The sequence below is a fragment of the Dipodomys spectabilis genome, unplaced genomic scaffold (assembly GCF_019054845.1).
Source record: "Dipodomys spectabilis isolate Male_0828 unplaced genomic scaffold, ASM1905484v1 ptg000141l, whole genome shotgun sequence".
Taxonomy (NCBI): domain Eukaryota; kingdom Metazoa; phylum Chordata; class Mammalia; order Rodentia; family Heteromyidae; genus Dipodomys; species Dipodomys spectabilis.
In genome coordinates, this window is record NW_024870818.1 from 4,257,778 (window position 1) to 4,283,092 (window position 25,315).

General features: G+C 35.6%; 1 protein-coding gene and 1 pseudogene across 5 annotated transcripts in view; one reads left to right on the plus strand and one right to left on the minus strand.

Moving 5' to 3' along the window:
* Ehbp1 (EH domain binding protein 1) overlaps positions 1 to 25,315 on the minus strand; it is a 285,025-nt gene that overhangs the window by 245,555 nt on the left and 14,155 nt on the right. For all 5 annotated transcript variants that reach the window (XM_042691180.1, XM_042691182.1, XM_042691179.1 and 2 more), the window contains exon 3: positions 6,252 to 6,309. In XM_042691180.1, the coding sequence (XP_042547114.1) occupies positions 6,252 to 6,309 (58 nt within the window). The remainder of the gene's footprint in view (positions 1 to 6,251; positions 6,310 to 25,315) is intronic.
* On the plus strand, positions 320 to 852 carry LOC122117445 (annotated as a pseudogene).

A 25,315-nucleotide genomic window follows, 5' to 3' on the forward strand; every position in this document is an offset into this window, starting at 1 on the left:
TGGGCGCTGACCCTCAGCTCTTCAGCTCAAGGCTAGTAGTGCTTTACCACTTGAGCCACAGTGCCACCTCCGGCTTTTTCTGTTTATGTGGTGCTGAGGAATCGAACCCAGGGCCTCATGCTTGCAAGGCATGCACTCTACCGCTGAGCTACCTTCCCAGCGCTACCAGTAAATGTTACTGGAGAAATCAAGGACATAAAAAAGGAGTCCTAAACTAGAATAATCTAGCTTTTTCAATCTAGACTGACAGAATAGAATAGAATAGAATAACACAGGTAAATTAAAAATAGCTCTCATAAGAAACATCCAGTTGAGCAGCTCCCCGCCGCCCAGCGCACGGCGGGCTGGCATCGGGCCCGGGGAAAGCGGAGCAGGTCTGAGTGTCGCAGCAAAGCACCTTCCCAGAATCGGGAGGAGGAGCCAGCAAGGATAGGCCCAGGAATAATGGCGTCCAAAGAGGAACAAGCAACGAAAAACCTTGATGTGGAAAATACTCACCAGGAAAATGAAAACAAGGAAGAATAGGAGCAAGTTGCTACTAAAAAGGAGCCCTTGGCTCAGCCTTCAGAAGCCGGGGTTCCTAGAGGGAATGCAGGCGATTCCGTGTTAGGCAGCCCGTCCTGCACTATAGATGGGATCTGATGCATAGGCTTGGAGAGCCCCAGGCATGGATGAGAGAAGAGAACATGGAAAGGTTTGGGGAGGAGGTGAGACAGCTCATGGAAAAGCTGAGGGAGAAGCAGTTGAGCCATAGTCTGCGGGCAGTTAGCACCGAACCCCCCACCATGACCACCATGATGAGTTTTGCCTTATGCCCTAAATCCTGAATCCTGATGTGTTCCCTCAAGTTAATTGCGAGAGACCTCTGCTTCCTAAAACTACATGTTTGTGATGTACTCTTGTAAATCTTTTTATGTTCCTTGTGGATCTCCTATTACCAGCTTCTAATTGAATGTTGTGTAAGAATTTTGTTAGCAGGAGAATTTATCTATTGCATGGAAAGCTGCTCATTATATAGTGTGAAGTTAATAAAGCAATTTTAAAAAGCAAAAAAAAAAAAAACATCCAATTGTTCTAACCAAAGGAAACAGTAAGTCAGCTTCTTAAGGAATTGATACAAAAAAAAAAAAAAGCAAACCAATAGTCAATATCAACACTATGAGAAATTTGATCAGTTTTCAGAGTCCCTGATCAGTTTTCATACAGAGTAATTAAAAAGATTTCCCTAAGCCGGCGCTTGTGGCTCACGCCTATAATCCTAGCTATTTAGGAGGCTGAGATCTGAGGACCCTGGTTCAAAGCCAGACTAGGCAAGAAAGGCCGTGAAACTCTCATCTCCAATAAACCACCAGAAAACCCTAAGCGGCGCTACTGTAGCTCAAGGGGTAGAGTGCTAGCCTTGAGCTGAAGAGTTGAGGGACAGCGCTCAGGCCCAGAGTTCAAGCCCCACGACTAACAACAACAAAAAAAAATTTCCCTAGAAAAGAACCACACACAGAAACACATACACAGTTATTTACTACCTTAGAATAGTTTGAAAAGGTTATTTAATAATCTAATGATTATACTTAACATATTTATAATTTGGTCAACATCCTAAGAATTAGGATGTATTATCCACATCCCTCTATATAGTTTTTATATAGATCTTCTGACAACTACAGAGGCAGGCTTAGGAAAAAACTCAATATTCCCCAATTTATGGTACTAACTCTATAAAACGCCTGTTTTCTAATTATTTCATGTAATACCTTAAAAGACTGGTTCTTAGTTAAGTCTAGTATGAAGCAAAATAAAAAATAAGCACTAAATTTTTACTTTCCATAGTACCATTTAAACAAAACAAATTTTTGTAAAGAAAATTGTTTTCCATTTGGAATTTTCCCATCTCTGCAAATTTTAATTTAGAAAACAGGACTTAACAGAAAGTATGTTGTCATAATTTTTCAATTCTATTAGAATTACCATGCTTCTTTACATCACATTATTATATTGAAAATAATTTAAGTATATTACAAATCAATCGCAGCCTTGCAAAGTTGTTGCTATAAATCATATGACTTAAAGAGGAGGGGAAGCTAAATATTGTATTGTTTACCCATAGTAATTTTTTTCATAGATAAACATACTATGTATAAGTGCTAATAAGTGTAACATATTGTCAATTTTCATAAGCTTTGTAAAATGCTCTTATATTTCTAGAAAAAGACCAATAAGCCAGGCACCAGTAATCCTAGCTACTCAGGAGGCTGAGGATCACGGTTCAAAGCTAGCCTGGGCGGGAAAGTCCACGAGACTCTTATCTCCAATTAACCACCCGAAAACTGGCAATGGCATGTGGCTCTAGTGGTAGAGTGCTTATCTTGAGATGAAGAGCTCAGGAACAGCACACACAACCCACAAAATTAAAAAAGCACAATAATTCTGAAGTTTAGTCATCCTTCAGTATCTGTGAGGGACTGGATTCCAGGACTTTCTGGATACCAATACCAAAACCTGCACATGCTCAAATTGTTTATGTAAAAATAGTCTAGTATTTGCATATAACCTTTGTATATAACCTAAATACTATGGAACGAGTTGTTAATTGTATACTTAGGGAATAATGACAAGGAAAAAAATCTACATATCAGTATAGTCACAATTTTTTCCTCAAATATTTTCAACCAATAGTTTGTTTAATCCACAGATGTGGATGCATAAGGCAAGCTGTATGCAGAAAGACGCTGAAATATTAATAGAATTACAACTGGAAAATGAATTTAACCAGAAGTAATTTCCTTGTGGAACCCGTAATTTCCTTGTGGAACCCAGAAATAATAACAACAACTTTAAAAGGAGGGCTGATAGAAAAAAATAATGAGCAAGAAGATAGTGATAGGAATTAATATATGTGTATGTTCATGAAAGTAGCATTAATAAGCCCTACTAAACAATGTAAAATAAAGGACGATATGAAAAAAGTAATAGAAGCAGTGAATTTGATCAAAGTAATTATGTACATTATGGAAAATGCCACAATAAAACTCTTTTGCACAATTAATATAATTAAATGAAAGTGAAAAAAGTAAGTAATTTCTCCTAGAAAGTATTTAATTCTGAGAAAAATCAACCTGTAGCCTCATATATTTATATTTATATTTGGATTCAAACAAAATTGAATACTCTATGAAAGAGAATCTACACCAATCAGAAAAGTTATCTGAATGGCTTGTAAAAACACAATTAAGTAACAAATTATATTTAACATTAAAAAGAGGTACTATAATTGATGTACTATTTGAAATATTTCATTACATTTCCTAATTTTCTTCTTATTTTTTTTTGTTTTTCCTGGTCCTAGGGCTTGAACTTGGGGCCTGGGAGCTGTCCCTGAGGTTTTTTTTGTTTGTTTGTTTGTTTTTCTCAAGGCAAGCGCTCTACTACTTGAGCTACAGTGCCACTTCTAGCGTTTTTAAGTAGTTTATTGGAGATAAGAGTCTCACACTATTTCTTGTCTGGGCTGGCTTCAAACCATAATCCTAAAAAACTTTAGAATTATTGTACTTTTTCTAGAAACATAAAATGTGTTTTATTTAAAAAGCTTATGAATATAGTTTTAGGGAATAATGACAAGGAAAAAAATCTACATATCAGTATAGTATAGTATACACACAGTATAGTATATACAATTTTTTCCTCAAATATTTTCAACCAATCGTTTGTTTAATACACAGATATGGATGCATAGGGCAAACTGTATGCAGAAAGACGCTGAAATATTAAGAGAATTACAACCGGAAAATGAATGTAGATATTGTAGCTGAGTAGCTAGGATTGCAAGTGTGAGCCACCAGTGCCCAGTTCCTAATTTTCTTATTATTATCTAATCAAAAGGGGAGAAAATGGTTTCCATTGGTAGCTAATCACATTCAGAGTTCATTCTAAAGTCTATAGGTATGTCATATAGTTATCTATTATACACAGTCAATAACTTTATCCTGGGTCATTTTCCACAAAAGCTTAAGGCTACATCAGCAACACTGATTAGATTCTAAGTCTATTTTAAAAATTCTTTCTTATGTAAATGGATAAGTATTCAATTATAATGCCCCACTATAAATGGATAAGTATTCAATTATAATGCCCCACTATAAATGTATCCTTTAAAGAAAATGTTCATGATGTAAACATCTTCATTTCCTGGAAGAGGTGCTTGAAATTTCTTAAAACTTAAGAAACCTACTTTATTCCCAGAATTCCCTTCCTAGGTATATGTTAAAGTGAAATAAAAATAACTTTCCCTCAAAATATTTGAAGAATAATGTTTATACCAGCTTTGTTAACAACAGTAAAAAAGAAAAAGAAAATAAATGTTCATCAACCAGGAAACATATAATCAACTTGTATGTTCACATAATAAAATACTACTCAGCAATAAAGTAAAATCTACCCCAAAACACAAGGGCATGAATAAATCTCAAAAAAAGTATTTGATTGATCAAAATACATTGTACTTATAAACTGTACTTACAATTGACTTATGAAATTGAAATCCCTTTGTATAACTAATTTTTTTTTAATGTGCCCACTGATTCACACCTGTAATCCTTATTATTTAGGTGGCTGAGATCTGAGGACCACAGTTTAAAGCCAGGAATGTCCATGAGATGCAAATGTTCAATTAATCATCAAAAAGACAAAAGTGGAGCTGTAGTGTAAGAGATAAAGTGCTAGTCTTAAGCAGAAAAATCAAGGACAGCTCAGGCCCTAAGTTTAAGCCCAAGACAGAACACACACACACAAAATACCAAAAAATACTGAACACAAGAGATCAGACTTCATGTAGTACTACTATACAATAGGTACAATATCACTGTACTATTTTATATGAAGTTCAAAAACAGACAAAACAGAAAACAAACCAATGCTTGTCTCTGAGGGAAATGACTGAAGAACAATTGAAAAAGATGATGAAAATTATTCATATATTGGTAGAAGTAATTGGTACTTACACAAGTATATTGAATGATTAAAGCCTATAGGTTGTACAGAACAATAAAAGTAAAATAGCTCAATAAAAATACAACTTGATGCCAGGCATGATGAAATATACTTTATAATCCCAGCATTTGGGAAGCAGAGGCAGGATTGTGAGTTTGAGGCCAGCCTAGTCTGCAAAGCATGTCTGTGCCTCAAAACAAATAAAAGAACAAACTTGAAACAATGCTCTTAATTTTTAAAAAATTCAAAACAAAAAAAACCACCTTTTTTTTAATGTAATACTTGTTTTGGCAGTTTGAACTCAAGGCTTTATGCTTACTAGGCAGGTACTCTACCTCTTACGCCATAGTCCAAGTCACATCTTTTTCTTTATTTTATAAAACTCAACAACAACCAATAAATATGATTATTGTATACTGTATAATAACAACCAATAAATATACTTATGATTACTATCTCCTGTAAGATTGCTATTCAACATGTTAAAATTCTGTTTTATTTCCCACGTAAATTAAAAACTTTGAAAAATTCTTTTGCAACCCGGCAATGAATTCAGGTAACTCATCGTTCTTTAAGAATGTCCTAACTATATCCTCTTGGAATTGCAATAAGTTTGTTCTAAGCACAATTTTCTAAGTAGGACTTGTTCATATAGTATTATATTGCTCAGTGTTACTTTTTCAGTTCATTTGTGTCACTACAATAAAAATATCATAAACTAGATAGTTTACAGAGAATGGAAATTCATTTTCTCACAGTTCGGGAACCTGGAAAGCCTAAGATCAATGCGTTAGCATTTGGTGAGGGATTCTTACTGCATTTTCACACAGTTTAAAGCAGAAGAGCAATATGCAATGAACTCTTGTCATGGCACCCTTTTAAAGATATCTATTTCCATTCATGAGGAAGAAGCCCTCAAGGCCTAATCACTTCTTGAAGTTGTCACCTTTAAAGGCCCCATCTCCTAACACTATCATACTGGTAACACCTAAAATTTGAGACACATTCACTATTAAGTCCAAGAGTAAAATTCAATTATTTGACTCCCACTTTAAGAAGTACAGTTAAAAGATTTCAAGACATATCCACTTTCAGTATATTAGCTAAAAATAATAGTAATTAAAAAATAAAATTAAAAACCAAAGGCCAACTAATAGTTTAAAATATTCTATTGGGATCAGAAAAGCTTAATAATTTAGCTAAATTCAACTAAATTACTGAAATTTAAGAAATAAATTTCTGGTAAGAAATTTACAAAACACACTAACCTTAGAAGACTTTCTTCGGCTTCTTCTTGTCCAAACTACCACCAGTTTATCTGGTTGCCTGTCAAACAGGAAAATCTAAGTTAGTAAAGTTTCATTTTAGCACTTTTTAAAGGCCTAAAATGTCATTTGCTTTAAATTACATAGTAGTACTATTAAAATAAAACTCTATATTCCAATACAGTTGATGCTAAAATGAGATCTAATTTAAATGACTAATATGTCCTTCACACACATTTTTAAAAGCATGCTAATTTATTGGGACAAACCAAGCAAAATATACTAAAAGCAAAGAGGGCATAGAATGATCTATTTCAAATTCTGAAAGAAAAACCCACCAACCTAGATTACTGTATCTAGTATTGTTAACCAGAATATTGGGAAGTTTTGTTTCATAATAAACAAAAACTAAAGGAATTCATAACCACTAAGCCAGAACTATAGAATATATCTAAAAAGATTCTAAACATAGAAGAGGAAAGTAAATACAACCAAAAAAATTTAAGAATAAATTTCACTAGAAGATAAACAAATAAGGAGTGGGGAAGAATCAAACATTTAAAAACAACAATGTGGTAAGAATTACTACATATTGCTTAATAATTTTTTTATTTATTTTATTTTTTTGTTGGTCACGGGGCCTGAACTCTGGACCTGGGCGCTGTCCCTCAGCTCTTCAGCTCAAGGCTAGTGCTCTACCATTTGAGCCACAGTGCCACTACCTATGTGGTGTTGGGGAATTGAACCCAGGGCATCATGCATTCAAGGCAAGCACTCTACCACTGAGCCACCTTTCCAGCCCCAATAACTCTATTAACTGTTGATTCTCCAATCAAAAGACACACAATGGACGGTGCCAGTGGCTCATACCTATAATCCTAGCTACTCAGAAGGCTGAGATCTGAGGATCACGGTTCAAAGCCAGCCCAGGAAGGAAACTCTGTGAGAATCTTATCTCCAATAAACCACCAGAAAACAAGAAGTGGTGCTGTGGCTCAAGTGGTAGAGCACTAGCCTTGAGCTGAAGAGCTGAGGGACAGTGCTCAGGTCCAGAGTTCAAGCCCCATGGCAGACAAAAAAAAAGACACAGAATGGTAGAATGGATTAAAAACTCAATTATTGTTTCCTATTTGAATCACATTTCCTATAGGAATCACAACTCAAAGCTTAAAATGAAACAAAAGAAAATAATATTACCATCAAATAGAACCTGAGAGCAAGAAGGAATCTCTACATTCATATCTGACAAAGCAGTCTCCAAAATTAAACAGAAAAGATAAAGAAAGGCACTTCATTTTGATAAAGGGAGCAATCCATCAAGAGGATATAATTATTGTAAACATATATGCCCTAAACATTAGTACATCCCATTTTATTTTTAAAAAACTACTGAACAGGGCTGGGAAGGTGGCTCAATGATAAAATGCTTGCCTTGCATGCATGAGGCCCTGGGTTCGATGCCTCAGCACCACATAAGCAGAAAAAGGCAGAAGTGGCATTGTGGCTCAAACGGTAGAGTGCTAGCCTTGAGCTGAAGAGCTGAGAGGCAGCATCTAGGCTCAGAGTCCAGACCCCATAACCAACCAACCAACCAACCAATAAATAAATAAATAAACACTACTGGACAGAAAGCACAGATACATCCAACATAATAAAATAGTGGGTAACTTTAATAATTCACTCTCATTAATAGATAGGCTATCCAGACAAAAAAATCAACAAAGAAACTTCAGAATTAAATGACACTATAGATAAAATGGTCTTAATAGACATGTACAGAATATTCCACCAAACAGCTAATATATATATATATATATATATATATATATATATATATATATACACACACACACATGTATATATATATATATATATATATACACACACGTATATATATATATATATATATATATATATATATGTGTGTGTGTGTGTGTGTGGGTATATATATATATGGAACTTTCTCTGAAACAATGTATTTTAGGATATAAATCAACTCTTGACAAAAAACAGAAATAACTTACTATATTTTATCAAAATACAATGGAATAAAACTAGAAATCAATAGCAAAAGAAACTACCTAAAATATTCAAACATAGACACTGAACATTATATTGGTGAATGATCAGTATCATTAAAGAAGTAAATATGGACTTGAAATGAAATTCATACAACCAATTGAACACATTTTACCAGAATCTTTTGAATATAACAAAGGGAGTTCTAAGAGGAAAATTTATGTCTGTAAGTACCTAAAAGAGAATCAAAGAGGAGCCCGGTACCTCCTAATAATGTCTGTAATCCTAGATACTCACTCTGGAGGCTAAGATCAAGAAGATCTCAAGTTGAAGCCAGCGATATGAAAAGTTTGTTAGTTTTCACATGAACAAATAGCTGGACACAGTGATGGGCACAAATCATCAGTTACACAGAAGACTAAATCAGGACGTCAGTGGTTCCAAGGCCTGCTAGGCCAATCTCAACAGAAAAATCTAGGGCAGCACTGCACATATCTCATCCCAAAAAGTAGGATTGCAGTCCAAAGTCAGCCTAGGTAAAATGTGAGATGCCATTGGAAGGGTTCAGACTTTCAAACAGTGTCTTGGTTTCACTGTTATTGGTTTCTTTTTCTTTTTTTTTCTTTTTTTTTTGTCAGCCATGGGGCTTGAACTCTGGGCCTAGGCACTGTCCCTCAGCTCTTTAGCTCAAGGCAAGTGCTCTATCATTTGAGCCACATGCCACTGCCAGTTTTCTGGTGGTTTATTGGAGATGAGTCTCACAGACTTTCCTGCCCGGGCTGACTTTGAACCACAATCCTCAGATCTCAGCCTCCTGAGTAGCTAGGATTACAGGCATGAGCCACCGGAGCCCGGCTCTTTTTTTTTTTTTTTAAAGTAAAGCTATATACAGATTGTGAATTAACAAAATAAATTTCTAAATGTAAAAATGAAAAAAGAAGAAAAACCGACATTAGGCTCAAAAATAACCAGAGTAAAAAACAGCTGGAGGTAGAGTATGTCTCAAATGATAAGAGTGCTTACTTCCTGTCTAATAAACACAGAGAGCCCTCAACGCAACAAAAATCAAAGAAGATTCTGTTGTGAAGGCTCATAGCTATTAATTTTAGCTAAGACTGGGAGGATTCTGGTTCCAGGCCAGCCCAAGCAAAAGAGGTTAACAAGCTCCCTAGCTAAACAGAAAAAAATAAAAATCTGAGTATGGTGGCACATATCTGGCAGGAAGTAAAACTAAAGTCCAGATCAGACCAGGCAAAAAGGCAAAACCCTACCTCAGTAACTTGAGAAAGAACAGGAGGCATGGCTCAAGTGGTAGAACACATGCCTAGCAAGGATAAAGTCCTGAGTTCAAACTCTAGTACCAGAAAAGAAAGATTGAGGGGCTGGGGGGGGGGGGGGAAGAGGGAGGGAGAGAAAAAGAGAGAAAGAGAGGGAGATGGAGAGAGAGAGAGGAGTTCAAGGCAAGCCAGAGCAAAAAGTTAGCAAGACACTATCTCAAAAAGCAAGCTTGGGAGCACCCACACTGCCCTCTTCCCCATAATTCCACATCGAGGCATGTGGTCCCAAGCCTCCAAAGGCCTGTCGAAGCAGGTCAAGCTTCACCTGTGATTACTTCAGGCAAATGGAAATAAGGAATGATCACAGGAGAACTGGAGCTACCACACAGTGAGCATAGCATACCTACTGCTGTTAATACAGTGTCTCTACTCTTGTGTGTTCTAAACAGATAGTGACACAATATGCATTATGACATGCCCAAAGATATTAATCACAGCCAAATAATCCATAGGGAGGTTACACTATGGTGTGTAGCTAGAATCAAAGCCAACATTATGTAACGTACTAGTACCCTGAAGACATATCTTCAGGAGAAAGCTGCTTACTAAGAAGTCTCCTGATAAAACTGTCTGTTCAGGGGCTGGGAAGGTAGCTCAGTGGTAGAGTGCATGCCTTGCAAGCATGAGGCCCTGGGTTCGATTCCTCAGCACCACATAAACAGAAAAAGCCGGAAGTGGTGCTGTGGCTCCAGTGGTAGAGCACTAGCCTGGAGCTGAAGAGCTGAGGGACAGCGCCCAGACCCAGAGTTCAGGCCCCATGACCGGCAAAAAAAAAAAAAACAACTGTCTGTTCATTAGAGCTCAAATTGCAGTGTAGGAACACAAGAAATATGAAAAAAGCCAAAGCAGTAGGATGTCTTCAAAAGAACTCTCATATTCCAAACAATTTTAAATGGATGAAAAATTTGATAAAGAATTTTAAAGAAGCTGGCACAGGAGTGGCACATCTGTAGTTCTAGTTTTTCAGAAGGCTGAGATCTAGAGGACTGGTTTGGAGCCAACAGGGAAAGAAAAGTCTTCAAGACTAACTTCAATTAACCAGCAAAATGCCACTATGGAGACATGGTTCAAGTGGTGGCTGAGCAAATATGAAAGTTCTGAGTCCAAACATTGGTACTAGCCAAAAAAATAAATGATTATAAAATAGCACAATGAAATCCAGGAGAATACAGATAGTTAGGAAGATAATACAGGTTATTAATGAAAAATTATGTAAAAAGAGATTCTAAGAAGAACCAAACTCAAAAAATACAGTTGAAGGACTCAACAGATTAAAGTGGGACAAAGAATATTTGAACTTAAAAAGGACTTCTGAAATATCTTAGTCTGACAAAAACAAAACAAAACAATATGCTGCCTACAAGAAACCCATTTCACCAGTGTAAAGTGAAAGGATGGAAAATGATACTCTATTCAATTCAAAACAATATAAATAGAAGTAGCTATACTTTTATCTGACAAATAGACTTCAAGAAAAAAATGTGACTAAGGTCACTGAGTAATGGATGGAAGTGGAAGATATTAAGTGAAATAAGCCAGACATAGAGAGAAACATGATGCATATCCTCAGGTGGAAGCTAAAAAAGTTGACTAAGAGTAGAACATTAATTACTGGGGATTGGGAAGGCTTGAGGAAGGGCAGAAATGGGGAGATTGGACTTGATTAATGCATGTTGTATGCATGGGATGAAATATCACACTGCTGTTTATATGTGTGTGTATATATATGTATATATACATATATATACACACATACACACACATATATATATATATATATACACACACATATATCATTAACATATCTTAATAAAATAAGAAATAGCTAACATTGCAGCAATGCCTGAAAGTCCCATCTAAGGAGAAAGTAGATGCAGGACAATCACAGGCTTAGGTCAGCCTGAAAAATAAGCTAAAAAGCAAGCTGAGCACTAGTGTCTCACTCCTGTAATCCTAGTTGTTGGGAGGCAGAGATGAGAAAGATTAAGATTCCAGGCCAACCTAGGCGGAAAAGTTCATGACGCCCCATATCTCAACTAATAGCTGGGTGGAATGGTGCACATCTGTCATCCTGTTCTTAAAAGGAAGCCTAAAATAGGCAGGTTGTGGTCCAGGAATACACTCAGGCAATTTTTTTAAAAAGGGGCGGAGGGGGGGCAGGAGATATAGTAAATCATTCTGCTTTTCAAACACTGGGCCCTGTATTCAAACTTCAGTACTATCCCCCCTAAAAAAAAAAAAAAAAAAAAAACCCTGAAAAATCTTCAAATAAATAACCTGAGTATCTAGAAAGAAAATATAAGTGGAAAAAATGCAGTCCAATACCAGCCAAGGTGAAAAAGCATGATACCTAACCAAAAAAGGGATAGGGGTGTGGCTTAAGTGGTAGAGCACTTACTTGGTCTGAGACTCTGCAAAAAGTCAGACTAGAAATATGACTCAAGTAGTAGAGTCTTAGGTGTGAGGGAAAAAGCCAAGTGAAATCACAAGGTCCTGAGTAATGGAATGGTTAGATTTCATCAAAGCCTATTATGCATTGTGGAAATTTATACTAATTTTTATAATTATAATTATAGCCTATATTTAACTGGCCCTGTGTTCCCATGACATGCAAGGTAAGAACTATATTCCTCAATATTGGTTTTGTGTGTGTGTGCGCACATGCGTGCGCGCGCGCCAGTCCACGGGCTTTGAACTCAGGGCCCAGGAACTGTTACTAAACTTTTGTGCTCAAGGCTAGTGTTGTACCATTTTGAGCCACAGTGTCATTTTTGGCTTTTTGGTAGTTAATTAAAGACAAGAGTCTCACAAACTTTCCTGCCAGAGCTGGCATTGAACAGAGATTCTCAGATCTACTCAGCCTCCTGCATAATTAAGATTACAGATGTGAGACACAGGTGCTAAGTTATCAATACTTTTCTGTTGTTGTTTTGTTTTGTTCTTAAAAATACTTCACTATCTTCTAACTATACAACATTTAAGTATCTCATAGGCGGCATCTTCATCAAATCCCAAACATTGTTTCAAGTTCTTAATACTCATCTCACCTTATGCCCTTCTTTGGGTCCTAATCTGAGCTGATTATTCTTACTATGCTTCCAACACCTCTATTTTCAAACTCTGTATTCTCTATATAAAATTATGCATTGTTTCTATCTTTACCACTAGTCTACACTACTTTATCGAACTTATATATCTTTGTATTCCTATCAACTAATAAAAATCCAGTATAAGGTTAAAGGGCCAATAAGTATTTACTGCTGAATAGAATGAACCTTAAATTCCATCAGGAATTCTCAATTGGTTAGTAATTGATGAGGTCCAACTAAAATCAAAGCTATAAAATACATCCTCTCTGCAGCTTATTGGAACTTTGTAGGGGCCCTTATCTTGGGTATACATTAAAGCTACCTAAAAAGTTCTTTTTGTTTTTCTTATTTTATTTTTGGTGCCAATCCTGGGGCTTGAACTCAGGACCTTGAAACTGTCTCTGAGCTTCTTTTGCTCAAGGCTAGCACTCTACCACTTGAACCACAGCCTCACTTCTGGCTTTCTGGTAGTGCAATGGAGATAAGTCTCAAAGACATCCAAATCATGATTACAGGCTTATGGGTGTGAGCCAGCGGCACCTGGGTCAGCTTTTATTTTTATCTTTTTAATGATTCTGGGTTTTAAACTTAGAGCTTCATCTTATTGGGCAGGTGTTCTACTACGGAGCCATGCCTCCAGCTCTTTTTTGCACTGGTTATTTTTGAGATATGGTCTCACTTCCTGCCCACGTATAAACCTGGACAGAGAATGTATTTTTCACTTTACTATCACAGCTAGTATGACAGGTACATGTCAGCACACCTAGGTTCTTCCACAGACTTTTCTGCCCAGGCTACCCTAGAACCGCAGTCCTCTGGATCTCAGCATCCCATGTACCAATGAGACAGAAGAATGCCACTGCAGTTATTGGTTAAGAAGTCTCACATGTATGACCAAACTGAGATGTTCCTGATCTCAGTCTCCCTAGTAGATAGATAGGCCTGAATCATCAGCATCCAGCTACCAGGAAAGCTTTTTAAAAATGCTGATGCTGGTGCCAGTGGCTCACGCCAGTAATCCTAGCCACTCAGGAGGCTGAGATCTGAGGATGGCAGTTCAAAGCCAGGCCAGGCAGGAAAGTCCATGAGACTCTTATCTCCAATAAGCCACTAGAAAACCAGAAGTGGCCCTGCGGCTCAAGTTGTAGAGTACTAGACTTGAGCTGAAGAGCACAGGGACAGGGCCCAAGCCCAGAGTTCAAACCCCACAACCAATCAAAAGATAGATAGATAGATAGATAGGTAGATAGGTAGATAGGTAGATAGGCAGATAGGCAGATAGGCAGATAGGCAGATAGATAGATAGGTAGATAGGTAGATAGGTAGATAGGTAGATAGGTAGGTAGGTAGGTAGGTAGGTAGGTAGGTAGGTAGATAGATAGATAGATAGATAGATAGATAGATAGATAGATAGATAGATAGATAGATAGATAGATAGATAGATAGATAGATAGATAGATAGATACTGATGCCAGGCTGGGAAGGTGGCTCAGTGGTAGAGTGCTTGCCTTGCATGCATGAGGCCCTGGGTTCAATTCCTCAGCACCACATAAGCAGAAAAAGCCAGAAGTGGCACTCTGGCTCAAGAGGTAGAGTGCTACTAGCCTTGAGCTGAAGAGTTGAGAGACCTCACCCAGGCCCAGAGTTCAGACCCCAGACCAACAAAAACAAAAAACACAAAAACAAAAGAAACTGATGCCTACATTTCTGCCCTAGAGAAGCTCATTTAATTTGTTTGGTATACAGGGTTTTAAAAACTTCACAGATTATTTTAAAGGTGCACCCTTGGCTGAGGACTGCTGGTAAACAGGTAGTGGGCACTCCCAACACCTCCTGACTCGAAACATCAGCGAGGCATTGCCTAGGATGAGAATGAGACTGTCTCCTTCCTCTACAACATCCTCCAGAGTTACTTCAACTCTTAACCTCCTTCTAAGGGGACTCAGCACCCTTCCTCCTTCAATCCACTTAGTACTTCAGAAAAGGAGAGGTTTCTGGTGTTTTTCTTTCTTCTTTTCTTTTTTTAGCATAAAAAGGGCAGGAAATTGTATGGCAGGTATATAAACACTGTATTTGGCAATGTCCTCAGAGATAAACTTGTTTTGTGACTCTAAATCATTCATATTTTAAATGTCCCCCTAAGGACAGGGATGTAGCTCAGTGGCACAAGACCTGCATAGCATGCACAAAATCCTAGTTTGAGTCCCAAATTAGGGGGGAGAAAAAGGTCTCCTCTAAAAATAGAAACAGGTCCAACTTGATATTATGAGGATTATGAAGAGCAAAATAAAGCAGTGTGTTCTAAAATAATATATTCTTGGCAGAACAGAACTAATAACCACACAATTGGCTGGCCATAATTAATATTTTAAGCATCCGTGCTCTGCTACAAAAGAGCCATTAAATATTTACATATGTACTCGAAGGGAAAAGGGGCCACAGCAATTGTGAGAGTTTTTCCAGCTACAGAGGACCTATATTCATACAACTTTCAATCAAAATAGTCAAGAAAACCTAATAGACATCAGGTTTCAGAGAGAATTTGATAGTCATATGTTTTGTTCCCATCCCATCACTTCAAAATGGAAATCAGGTAGGCTGCCATATAATACAAAACATAATACACACACAAGTATTTACATATATTTACTAAGAATGTCTTGTAAACTGGTAAATACACACATACAATGTGTATATATAACCACACTTCATAAGAAATCTGTTTAATGGAAATTTTCAAGCCTTTTGGCTTGTTTGGGAAACAAACTCTTAAATTACTTCCATTGCCCATAAAAAGGGAACAATTTGAATACAAAAATTGCAACCTCTGTCTTAAATCTAAATTCTGGAGAATAGAAGGTAGGGAGGAGGACAGAAGACAGTAATAGAGAAAGAAAAAGAGAACTACAATGACCCAGATTATAAATTAGTTAGTTTTATCTTGTTTAATCTGCAACTAAATGTTATGCCCTCACTTTGTTACTAAATGAGGTACTGGGTAGTAAGGCAAGTTTGAAGAAAACTATTTCTAGCTTAAATTTAGACTTCTGTATACTTTTCCACTCTCAAGAATCCTAAGTGTGGGGTTGGAGATTTAGCTCAGTTCAGTCCTAGCTCTGGAAAAAAAAAAAAAAAAAGTGTGAGATAAAACTAGAAATGGCATTAAAAAAAAATCCAAAGCATTCAGCAAATAATTTACTGAATATCTGCTGTGTTGCTAAGTGCTGTATGTTGAGCAAGAAATGAGAGAAGGCAAACTCTTCCCTCTTGAAGTTAACAATCTAGGGGGAAAATGAATAGCTATCCCCTAGTCAAAGCACAATGTTGGAGAGAATAGAAAAAGACAAAAAGGCCTTAATTAGAAAATTTTTATATCTCAGGAAACATGCACTTGATTTGAATTTGTAAAAAGTGTAATTAATAATGACACATTTAATGTAAAACCCAACAAAAGGTGTGCACTTGGATTTGTAAAAAGTGTAATTAATAATGACACATTTAATATAAAATTCTACAAAAGATTAGTAATTACAGTATGACTGTTTACTAGATACTATATAAGTTAAGATTACTTTCTAAGAACATTTATAGGCATTGAACAATGCTTAAGGTTTATGTTATTTAATATAATTTTAATTTTCCCATACTATATAATAAAAAAGACATCAAGAAGAAATACCTCACAATACTGTGCATATTACTAGGAAACAAAATTTCATGTCATTTTAGAAATAAACATTTCTGTATGCAATGAATATAATACTTTATTATGGAGAAGGTATTTAAAGTATGTGGTAGGGCTGGGAAGGTGGCTCAGAGGTAGAGCGCTTGCCTTGCATGCATGAGGCCCTGGGTTCAATTCCTCAGCACCACATAAGCAAAAAGAAAAAAAGCCAGAAGTGGTGCTGTGGCTCAAGTGGTAGAGCGCTAGCCTTGAGCTGAAGAGCTGAGGGATAGTGCCCAGGCCCAGAGTTCAGGCCCCACGACCGAACCCAAAAAACAAAAAAAAAGTATGTGGTAAATTTTTAAAAATAAATACAATTTTAGTTTGGAATCGATTATGAACAATAAACCATTCATTTTTAAACATTGCACTGAATTTAAAGAGCACTTAGACAGACAAATTACTTATTTCTAAACCAAAAGAAGTAGAAGGGATGTATTCTTTGCCTTAACATAGGAAGTTTCACAAAGTGTGAACAAACATTTGAAACAGGTCCCACTTGACTCTAGCATCCTTCCCTCCTTTTTCTTGTAGCTCCTTCAATTCCTGGGCCATTCCTATGGTATTCACAAATACTTTTCAGATCACTCATTCTCCTCTGTATCACTTTCTAGAGCAAGTATCTTGGAAGGGTACTAAGAGAAAATATTGTGAAACAATTTAGTGTAGGAAGTCCCAGTTTATAAATGAGAACCCTTCAAAAATGAAATAATACGTAAGAAAGAATTCTAGACTAGGAGTTAGGTACTTGTTTTTTCTTAGGTCTAACACCAAAAACCTTAGGAATGTCAATTTCTCTGAGCCTATTGCTTAATTTATTAAATGAAAGGACTACATTAAAATGTTGCTACCTATAAACACCACAGTTCACATTAGGTGGCACTAATTCGCTAAATATTTAGTAGCTTAAAAGCGAAATGAGAAATTCAGGAATGGGATAAAGGATCTGTGGTCTTCTGTTTCTAACACTGTTGAACTAGCTAGTATTACCAATATTATGAAAGGAGAAGTAATATTTCTTAGCAAAAGACTACCAAAGATTCCGTGCTGCCTAACTGAGCGCAGTGTAAATCCTGTGAGGTGTTGCAAAGAAGGATTCTAACCCCTTTACCACACCACCACCATACTGACATTGACATAAGGCCACAAAATTTCTCACTGCTAAACTGTGACAAGTACTTGTGCCATTCTTGGTGTAAAATGAATAGCTGACCAGTATACTTTTCCAATAATAACTGAATGGAAAGGGCTCTAGAAACAAGAGAAAGCAAAGTTCTCAGATACAAAGTTCCTGAACCTGACTCATCACACAGAATGCCAGTTGACCTGGAACACTCTATACTTTTGAGAAATGAGCGAATAATAGGGCTAGGCTGTTTGGTTTCTGATTGCATCTACTACATTGACATATCAACGTTCTAGAAAGCGAGGAAACTCAGTAAATTAAAATAAACACATAACAATAATAAAATACTTGCTATCTTATAGAAGCTTACATGTCAAAGGGCTTATGTCCTAATGAGTTTCATTTATATGAAATTGCGTTTCTAAAATAGAACTAATATATCTAACTAATATTTAAACCTTTGAGTTGTACTTAAAGTAAAAATAAAGTAATCTTAAGCCTACAGACTGCAAAAAAGTAAATATTTCTCACCACAGAATCCATAATACATTTGCAATGAGAAAAATAAAGTCCAAAAGTATTAATGCCCAAATAAATGTGAATAGGCACTTGACTAAAAAATGAGGTTATTACTTTTAGGAAAAAAGGTCCTTAGCCATAACGGAACATTTCACAATGAGATACTGTAAATACTGGAACAAAAAGACTTTACTATTTCTCAGGTAATTGTTTTTATCCTTCAGTAGGTTAAGTATGCCTTCTATTATATGATCATTGCTCTTGCTCCAGTTAATTATACTCCTTTATGCTTACCTCACAAATTATTTAACAAGCTGTAATAATTTATTCAACAGGAAAAAAGGTATAAATGCAAGAAAAAGTACATATACAGGTATAGATTTCCTTTCTATAAAAATTAAGGGAAGTTCTAATAATGAAAGATGTAAAACATCTTTGTCACTTAAAAATGCTGTAATTTTTTTATTTTGTATCATCCTATCATTTTTAAAGTATCTTACTGTGATTGCTTTTGCTAAAAATAACTGGTGATACATATGGACTTTTGCTGATTTCTGATACTTGTCTAACTGTAACTAGGGGACAACATCAATAAAATTAAGGAAGTACATGTTGGCATATTTTATCTGCATGTGTTTTGTGATAGGCCATCAAAAAGTGTACTATTCAAGAGTACACTTAATTTTTCTAATATAAAAACATTTTTTAGAGAGCACTGTTATTAACAACTGCTGGGTATGTATACAGTTCAGAACCTCCCAAACAATGTTTCTTACTTTATTAATTTTTTTAGCACCATACATAATGACTATTTTAACCTAATATGTTATTTGCTCTTCTTTTTCTAGACTTAGTGGAACAAACCTCACATTACTAACACAAATACTGGCATATTTAGTTTTCATATCTGGCTCTCAGGAATATGGATCAATCTGATACCCTTCTTGCCCTCAAAAAAAAAAAAAAATCATGCAATTTCCTCTCAATCCACTTCTGTAACTGACGCAATTTTGTTTGTGATAATTATATTTGTCTTGATTGTGAGTTTAAGATCTCAAGAGATTTCTTGGTATTCAAAGAACACTTATTGGAAAGGAGTAGATAATAGATAATATATAACAAAATCATAAAAAAGTAGACAAATTTGGCCAGGCATTGGTGTCTTATTCCTATAATCCTAGCTACTCAGGAGGCTGAGATCTGAGGATCATGGTTCAAAACCAGCCCAGGAAAGAAAGTCTCTTATCTCCAACTACCCACCAGAAAACCAGTAGTGCTGTGGCTCAAATGGTAGAGTGCTCTCCTTGAGCTGAAAAGCTGAGGAACAGCGCCCAGGCCCAGAATTCAAGACCCAAGAATGAGGGAAAAAAAAAAGTTCAAGGATAGCACCCAGACCCAGAGTTCAAGTCCCATTAAACACACACACACACACACACACACACACACACACACACACACACAAGCAATAGTAGGTAGGTTTGAAGATAGTAGGTTTGAATCCCAATCCTTCATCTGGTTGTATCATCTAAAACTCAAGAGGCTTTTCATCTATCAAATAAAAACCTCAGAGAAGTCGGGCACTGGTGCTCACACCTGTAATCCTAGCTACTCAGGAGGCTGAGACCTGAGGATTGGGGTTTTAAGCCAACCCAGGAAAGACAAATCCAAGAGAATCTTATCTCCAATTAACCACTAAAAAGCCAGAAGTAGAGATATGGTTCAAATAATAGAGCACCAGCCACAAGCAAAAAAGCCAAGTGAGAGCATAGGAGCTCAAGCTCCAGTATACAACAAACTTCACAGGACCAATGGGTCCAAAGGCGAAATAAGTTAAGAACATTCATGGAAATATTAATATTTGCATTAATGACATGTTAGGTTTGTTCCAACAGGATTAGAGAAATGAAGAGTAAATCTCTAAATTAAAGGAATCATTAAAGATGATATTATAAAGTAATACACAGAGCAACAAGCATTGTTTGTGGTACTCAGTAGACACTATGTTGAACATGAACTATATAACTTGTGAGTGGGAACAGGAGGAAAAAATTGGGACAGTGAGAGAAAGGATGACATTATCCAAAAATGTACTCTTTACCTGACTTATATAATTGTAACACCTCTGTATATCACCTTTATAATAACAATTTAATTTTTTAAAGTATTGTTTGAGAAGCTCAGGATCCCATACATATGTGGCAATAATCTATCATAGTACTGCTTGTCCCAAAAATATTAGAAAAATGATAAATCCTTTACACTATTAATATAGCAGTGTGTGTATATGTGTTAGGTAGAGACAGACATAGCCTATAATGCTTAGCTGAGCACTTGTCTTTCAGCAACCTCCAAAACTGCTATCACCCACTTCATTCATAGCCAGAGAGCTTCCACATAGTTTTGTACTGTCTCCCTGTTCAATGTGAACAGATCAAGATCACCTGATGAAACTTCTAATATAAAAGGCAAGATGATATAAAAAAAAGAGAGAGAAGGAAATAAATATCAGTATTCTCAGAAATATAAAAAATACTATACCCATGAATAATACAAGGAGAATATTTAATGAACAAGAAATAACTGTGGAAATTATATCACTATTTTCACTAAGAATTAGAGTATAAAATGAAGAATTGAAAGGTAATGTTGAGAAAAACTATCAGAACTAGAATAAAATAACAGATTTTATCAAAAAGGAAAAAAATAGAAGAAATTTAAATAAACTTAAAAGGTTTAAACTGAGGGCTGGGAAGGTGGCTCTGTGATAGAGTACTTGCCTTGCATGCATGAGGCCCTGGATTTGATTCCTCAGCACCACATAAACAGAAAAGGCTGGAAGTGGTGCTGTGGCTCAAGTGGTAGAGGGCTAGCCTTGAGCTGAAGCGCTAAGGGACAGTGCCCAGCCCAGAGTTCGAGCCCCACCACACACACACACCACACACACACACACACACACACACACACACACACACACACACGCACACGCACACACGAAATTTCACAACAAACTACCCTTTCTATATTGATACTTAGTTAATCATAACATTCAGGCTGAAAATTACATTCCATTGAAACTTCTAAGAAAACAAACCTGACTATGCAAAATTCAACTCATACTAAACACCTTCAGATCTATTAAATGCTTTCTATGTCAATTAAATGTACTTAATTTAGTCACTCATTTAAATATAACTGGGAGCATCATATGCATTGAGAAAACCTAACAAATTTTTCTCCTTTTTACAAATTTACTACTTAGGACCTTTACTCATTTATTTTAGTAAATACTAGAAAAAAATGGAGTAATTCAAATTTAAAGTTAACCTTCTACCTCAATCAGTACATGAAATAATATTTAACTATCTACTGTTCATAATAGGTACACAGTCAATTAGTAAACCCATTTTCTGAAAACTTTATGGTCAAATGTAAGAATAATATGATTTACACAGAAACATCAAATATTAAAACTCAATACATTGGGATGGGAAGGAAAAACTAGAGAGAGCAAGGGAAGGGGTGACATTGTCCAAAAAGAAATGTAGTCATAACCTGACTTATGTAACTGCAACCCCTCCGTATGTCACCTTTATAGTAACAATTTTTAAAAACTCAATATGCCAAAACTGCCCCAACCACACATTTTCTAGGTTCCATTCTCTTTTGTAGCCACATAATAGACATTTTAATCGCACCATAAGAAAAAAAACTTATTGAGACTGGTTTATTTTATAATCTAATTCTGGATTTATATTATAATCTACTTCCTGTCAAGAAACCATGTCATCTCCAATATATTTGATATACCTAAAAAAGTAATTGTTTTGGCAAATAGTCCACATATTTGAACAATCCATGTCTTGCCAATCTCATTCCCAAAGTTTACATGGAAGTGACATTTTAAAATGCAGTAAAAGTTTCTGTACAAAGTCGGGAATTTAAAATGCTGCCCAAAATAGACAAATTACTTTGTTCAGAAGTTCAAAACTTTGAAAAATTAGGCCTGAATCACAAATTTAAATTGAAGATACTGAGTGGTAAAGGGGAATTATAGGATATATTCATTAAACCAGTAGTGAGTACCTTATTTGCTTTAATAAAGATGCTATTTAAGTTGAAGTTATGTCATATAGATCACACTTCCTTCTATTAAAATTTAGTCCTATTTTTAGACCATATCCACAATTTCTGTCAAAAATCTCATAAGAAAGCCAAATAAAAAGCAATAACAATACCATAACAATAATTCAAAGTTCACATATAATTCATACTGAATAAACCTTAGAATAGCACAAAATAAAAAAGAAAACAAGACTGAAAATCTGCCATGGATAACTAAATACAATGTAGTATTCAACTGGATCTTGGAGCAGACAAAAGGGATCAATCAAAAAACTGGTGACATCTGAATAGTCAATCTGGAGTCTACTTGATACTAATATACCCAGGTTTGTTTGTTTATTTTGACAGTATACCATGGTAATATAAGATTATATAACAGTAAGAAAAATTGAAGATGAGTGAAGAATATATATACAAATGCTCTATACTAACTTTGCAACCTCTATGAATCTAAAATTATTCCAAATTCCAACAAAACATACCTTACACACACACACACACACACACACACACACACACACACACACACACACACACACACAGAATAGAATTAAAAGCTATATATAGAATAAAATGTCTCTAAGTCCACAAAACAAAATAACAGGTCAAAACAAGAAAAAAACTTAATGCCTCCAGTCAGGAAACAGATAAGAATGCAATGAGCCATTTATGAAGAAAAAACTAGCTAATAAATAAAAATATTAAATTTCCCAGGAAACAAATAAAATTAAAAGAAGATAAACTATTTTTTGCCTATCAAATTAGGTATAGGAAAATTGTATTAGTGGTTAAAGTATGGTGCTTCTGATATTGACATATATTGTTGATTATAAAATACATAAAGATGACCATTTTATAAAGCAATTTGGCACCATAAACCATAAGCCAAAAGGCAGATGCAATAACCCAACTTTGGGGAAAATAAACTAAGAAAATAATCTAAAATATAGAATATTTTTATCAAAATTTGTTCACTGAGGTATTCCTAACGTTTAGTTTTTATTGAAAATAGCCTATATGCAGTTAACTATGGCACATGCACTTAATGGGTAGTTATTAACAATGATATTCACAAAGTTTATGAAAAACTTAAGAAATTCAAATTCACAAATATATAAATGATGCATTATAACTAGGTAAAATCAACTGAATAAAAAGCATGCTTAAAAAAGAGACTGAAAGAGAGCACACCAAAGTGATGAGTAGTAGTTATCTATTGATGGAGAGAGTAAGAGGAATATCTTCACCTATGTTCTATATACTATAATTAGTTCTTATACTCAGAAAAATTGTATTTTTATGAAACCAAGATGGAAGACATATAACTGGCAATATTGTATATGGAATGTTTTAATACAGAAATAATTTATCAGACAGGCCTAAAATGAATCCTAGGCCTATAGCCTAGGCAAGGCTCTTGACATCTCAAAATCTTGTTGCCTTATCTGGTTTTCAAACCTATTATTTTGGACCTATTTGCTATTATAATGACACCACTTTTCAGAATTATTACGAAAACTAAATGAATTATATAAGCAAAATAACTAAAAGTATCTGGCATATAATCAGTATGTAAATATTAGTTTTTTAAAAAGACTATTTTTATTAGTGTTATTACCTACTGTAAGTGAAAAGGACAGAAAAAGAGATCAAAACTAAAAAGAATTAAAGAAGCTTTTGAGAAGAGGTAAGACAGCCATGTACTAGTGTCTCATACCTGTAATCCTAGCTACTCAGTAGTTTGAGAAGTGGAGAATTCCAGTTCAAAGCTAATCTTGGCAGAAAAGTGATCAAAAGACTAACTTGAAACTTCCTAGGCTGGAGGTGTGGCTCAAGTAGTAAGAATACCAGCTGTGAGTAAAGCAAAAGCAGGGATACAGAGTTCAAGGCAAGGGGGGGGAAGAAAACAAAACAAAACAAAAAAAGAGGTAAGATTTCATCTAATCCTTGAAGGAAGCATAAAACTGGACAAGATCTAGGCAGAAATGTAGAGAATATTAAAAATATTGAACAAGCAACGTTGTTTCTGAAATGGTTAAGAAACCATATAACTACAACAGAGAAGCAAAAATACTTCAAGTTAAATTTTTTTTTTTTTGGTCATGGGGCCTGAACTCTGGGCCTGGACGCTGTCCCTCAGCTCTTCAGCTCAAAGCTAGCGCTCTACCACTAGAGCCACAGTGCCACTTCCGGCTTTTTCTGCTTATGTGGTGCTGAGGAATGGAACCCAGGGCCTCTTGCATGCAAAGCAAGCACTTTGCCACTGAGCCACCTTCCCAGCCCTTCAAGTTAAAATTTTTAAAGGCATTAAATTAGGGCAGCTCAAATAATACTCAAAACAGTACTCAAAAGTATACTAATATTTAAGAATTCATATCTGCCAAACAAAAATAAAACTATAAGATATTAATTTTTTAGTTCACGTGTCTTCAAATAGGAGGAAAGAAGCAAATATTTAGAAATTAAAATGGATATATTTAAAAGTGGATATATAGGAAAAATACAGTATTTTTAAAATAAGCCAGGCACCGATAGCTCACAACTATAATCCTAGCTACACAGGAGGTTGAGAACTGAAGTCGGAAGCCAGTCTGGGGAGACGAAACCTTGAGACTCTTATCTCCAATTAACCAGCAAAAGACTCCACTAGAGGTGTGGCTCAAGTGGTAGGTGCCGGCCATAAGCACAAAAATCCCAGTAAAAGCATGGAGGCCCCAGTATCTATATAGAAACAGAACAACAAAAAATAAACAAATGAAATAAAACTTCTTCCTATTCTTGTTTTATATATATATATATATATATATATATATATATACCATATGCTATATAAACTCAAAATAAATTTAAAATAGAAAAAATACTCATTTTCTCTTTTGAACTCAGTGCCTCACACTTGCTAGATAGGAACTTGGGCCATGTCCCCAGTTGCTATTGTTATTTTTCAGATAGGATCCTCCATTTTTGCAAGGGGCCAACTTCTAGCCCCATGTAGCTGGCATCTCAAGCATGTTTCACAATACTCAGGGAATTTTTTGAGATAGAGTATGGTTAATGTTTAGTCTAGACTTGCCTCAAACTTTGATCTTCCCAATTTCTACCTCCCTAGTAGCTGGGATTATAGGTATGTA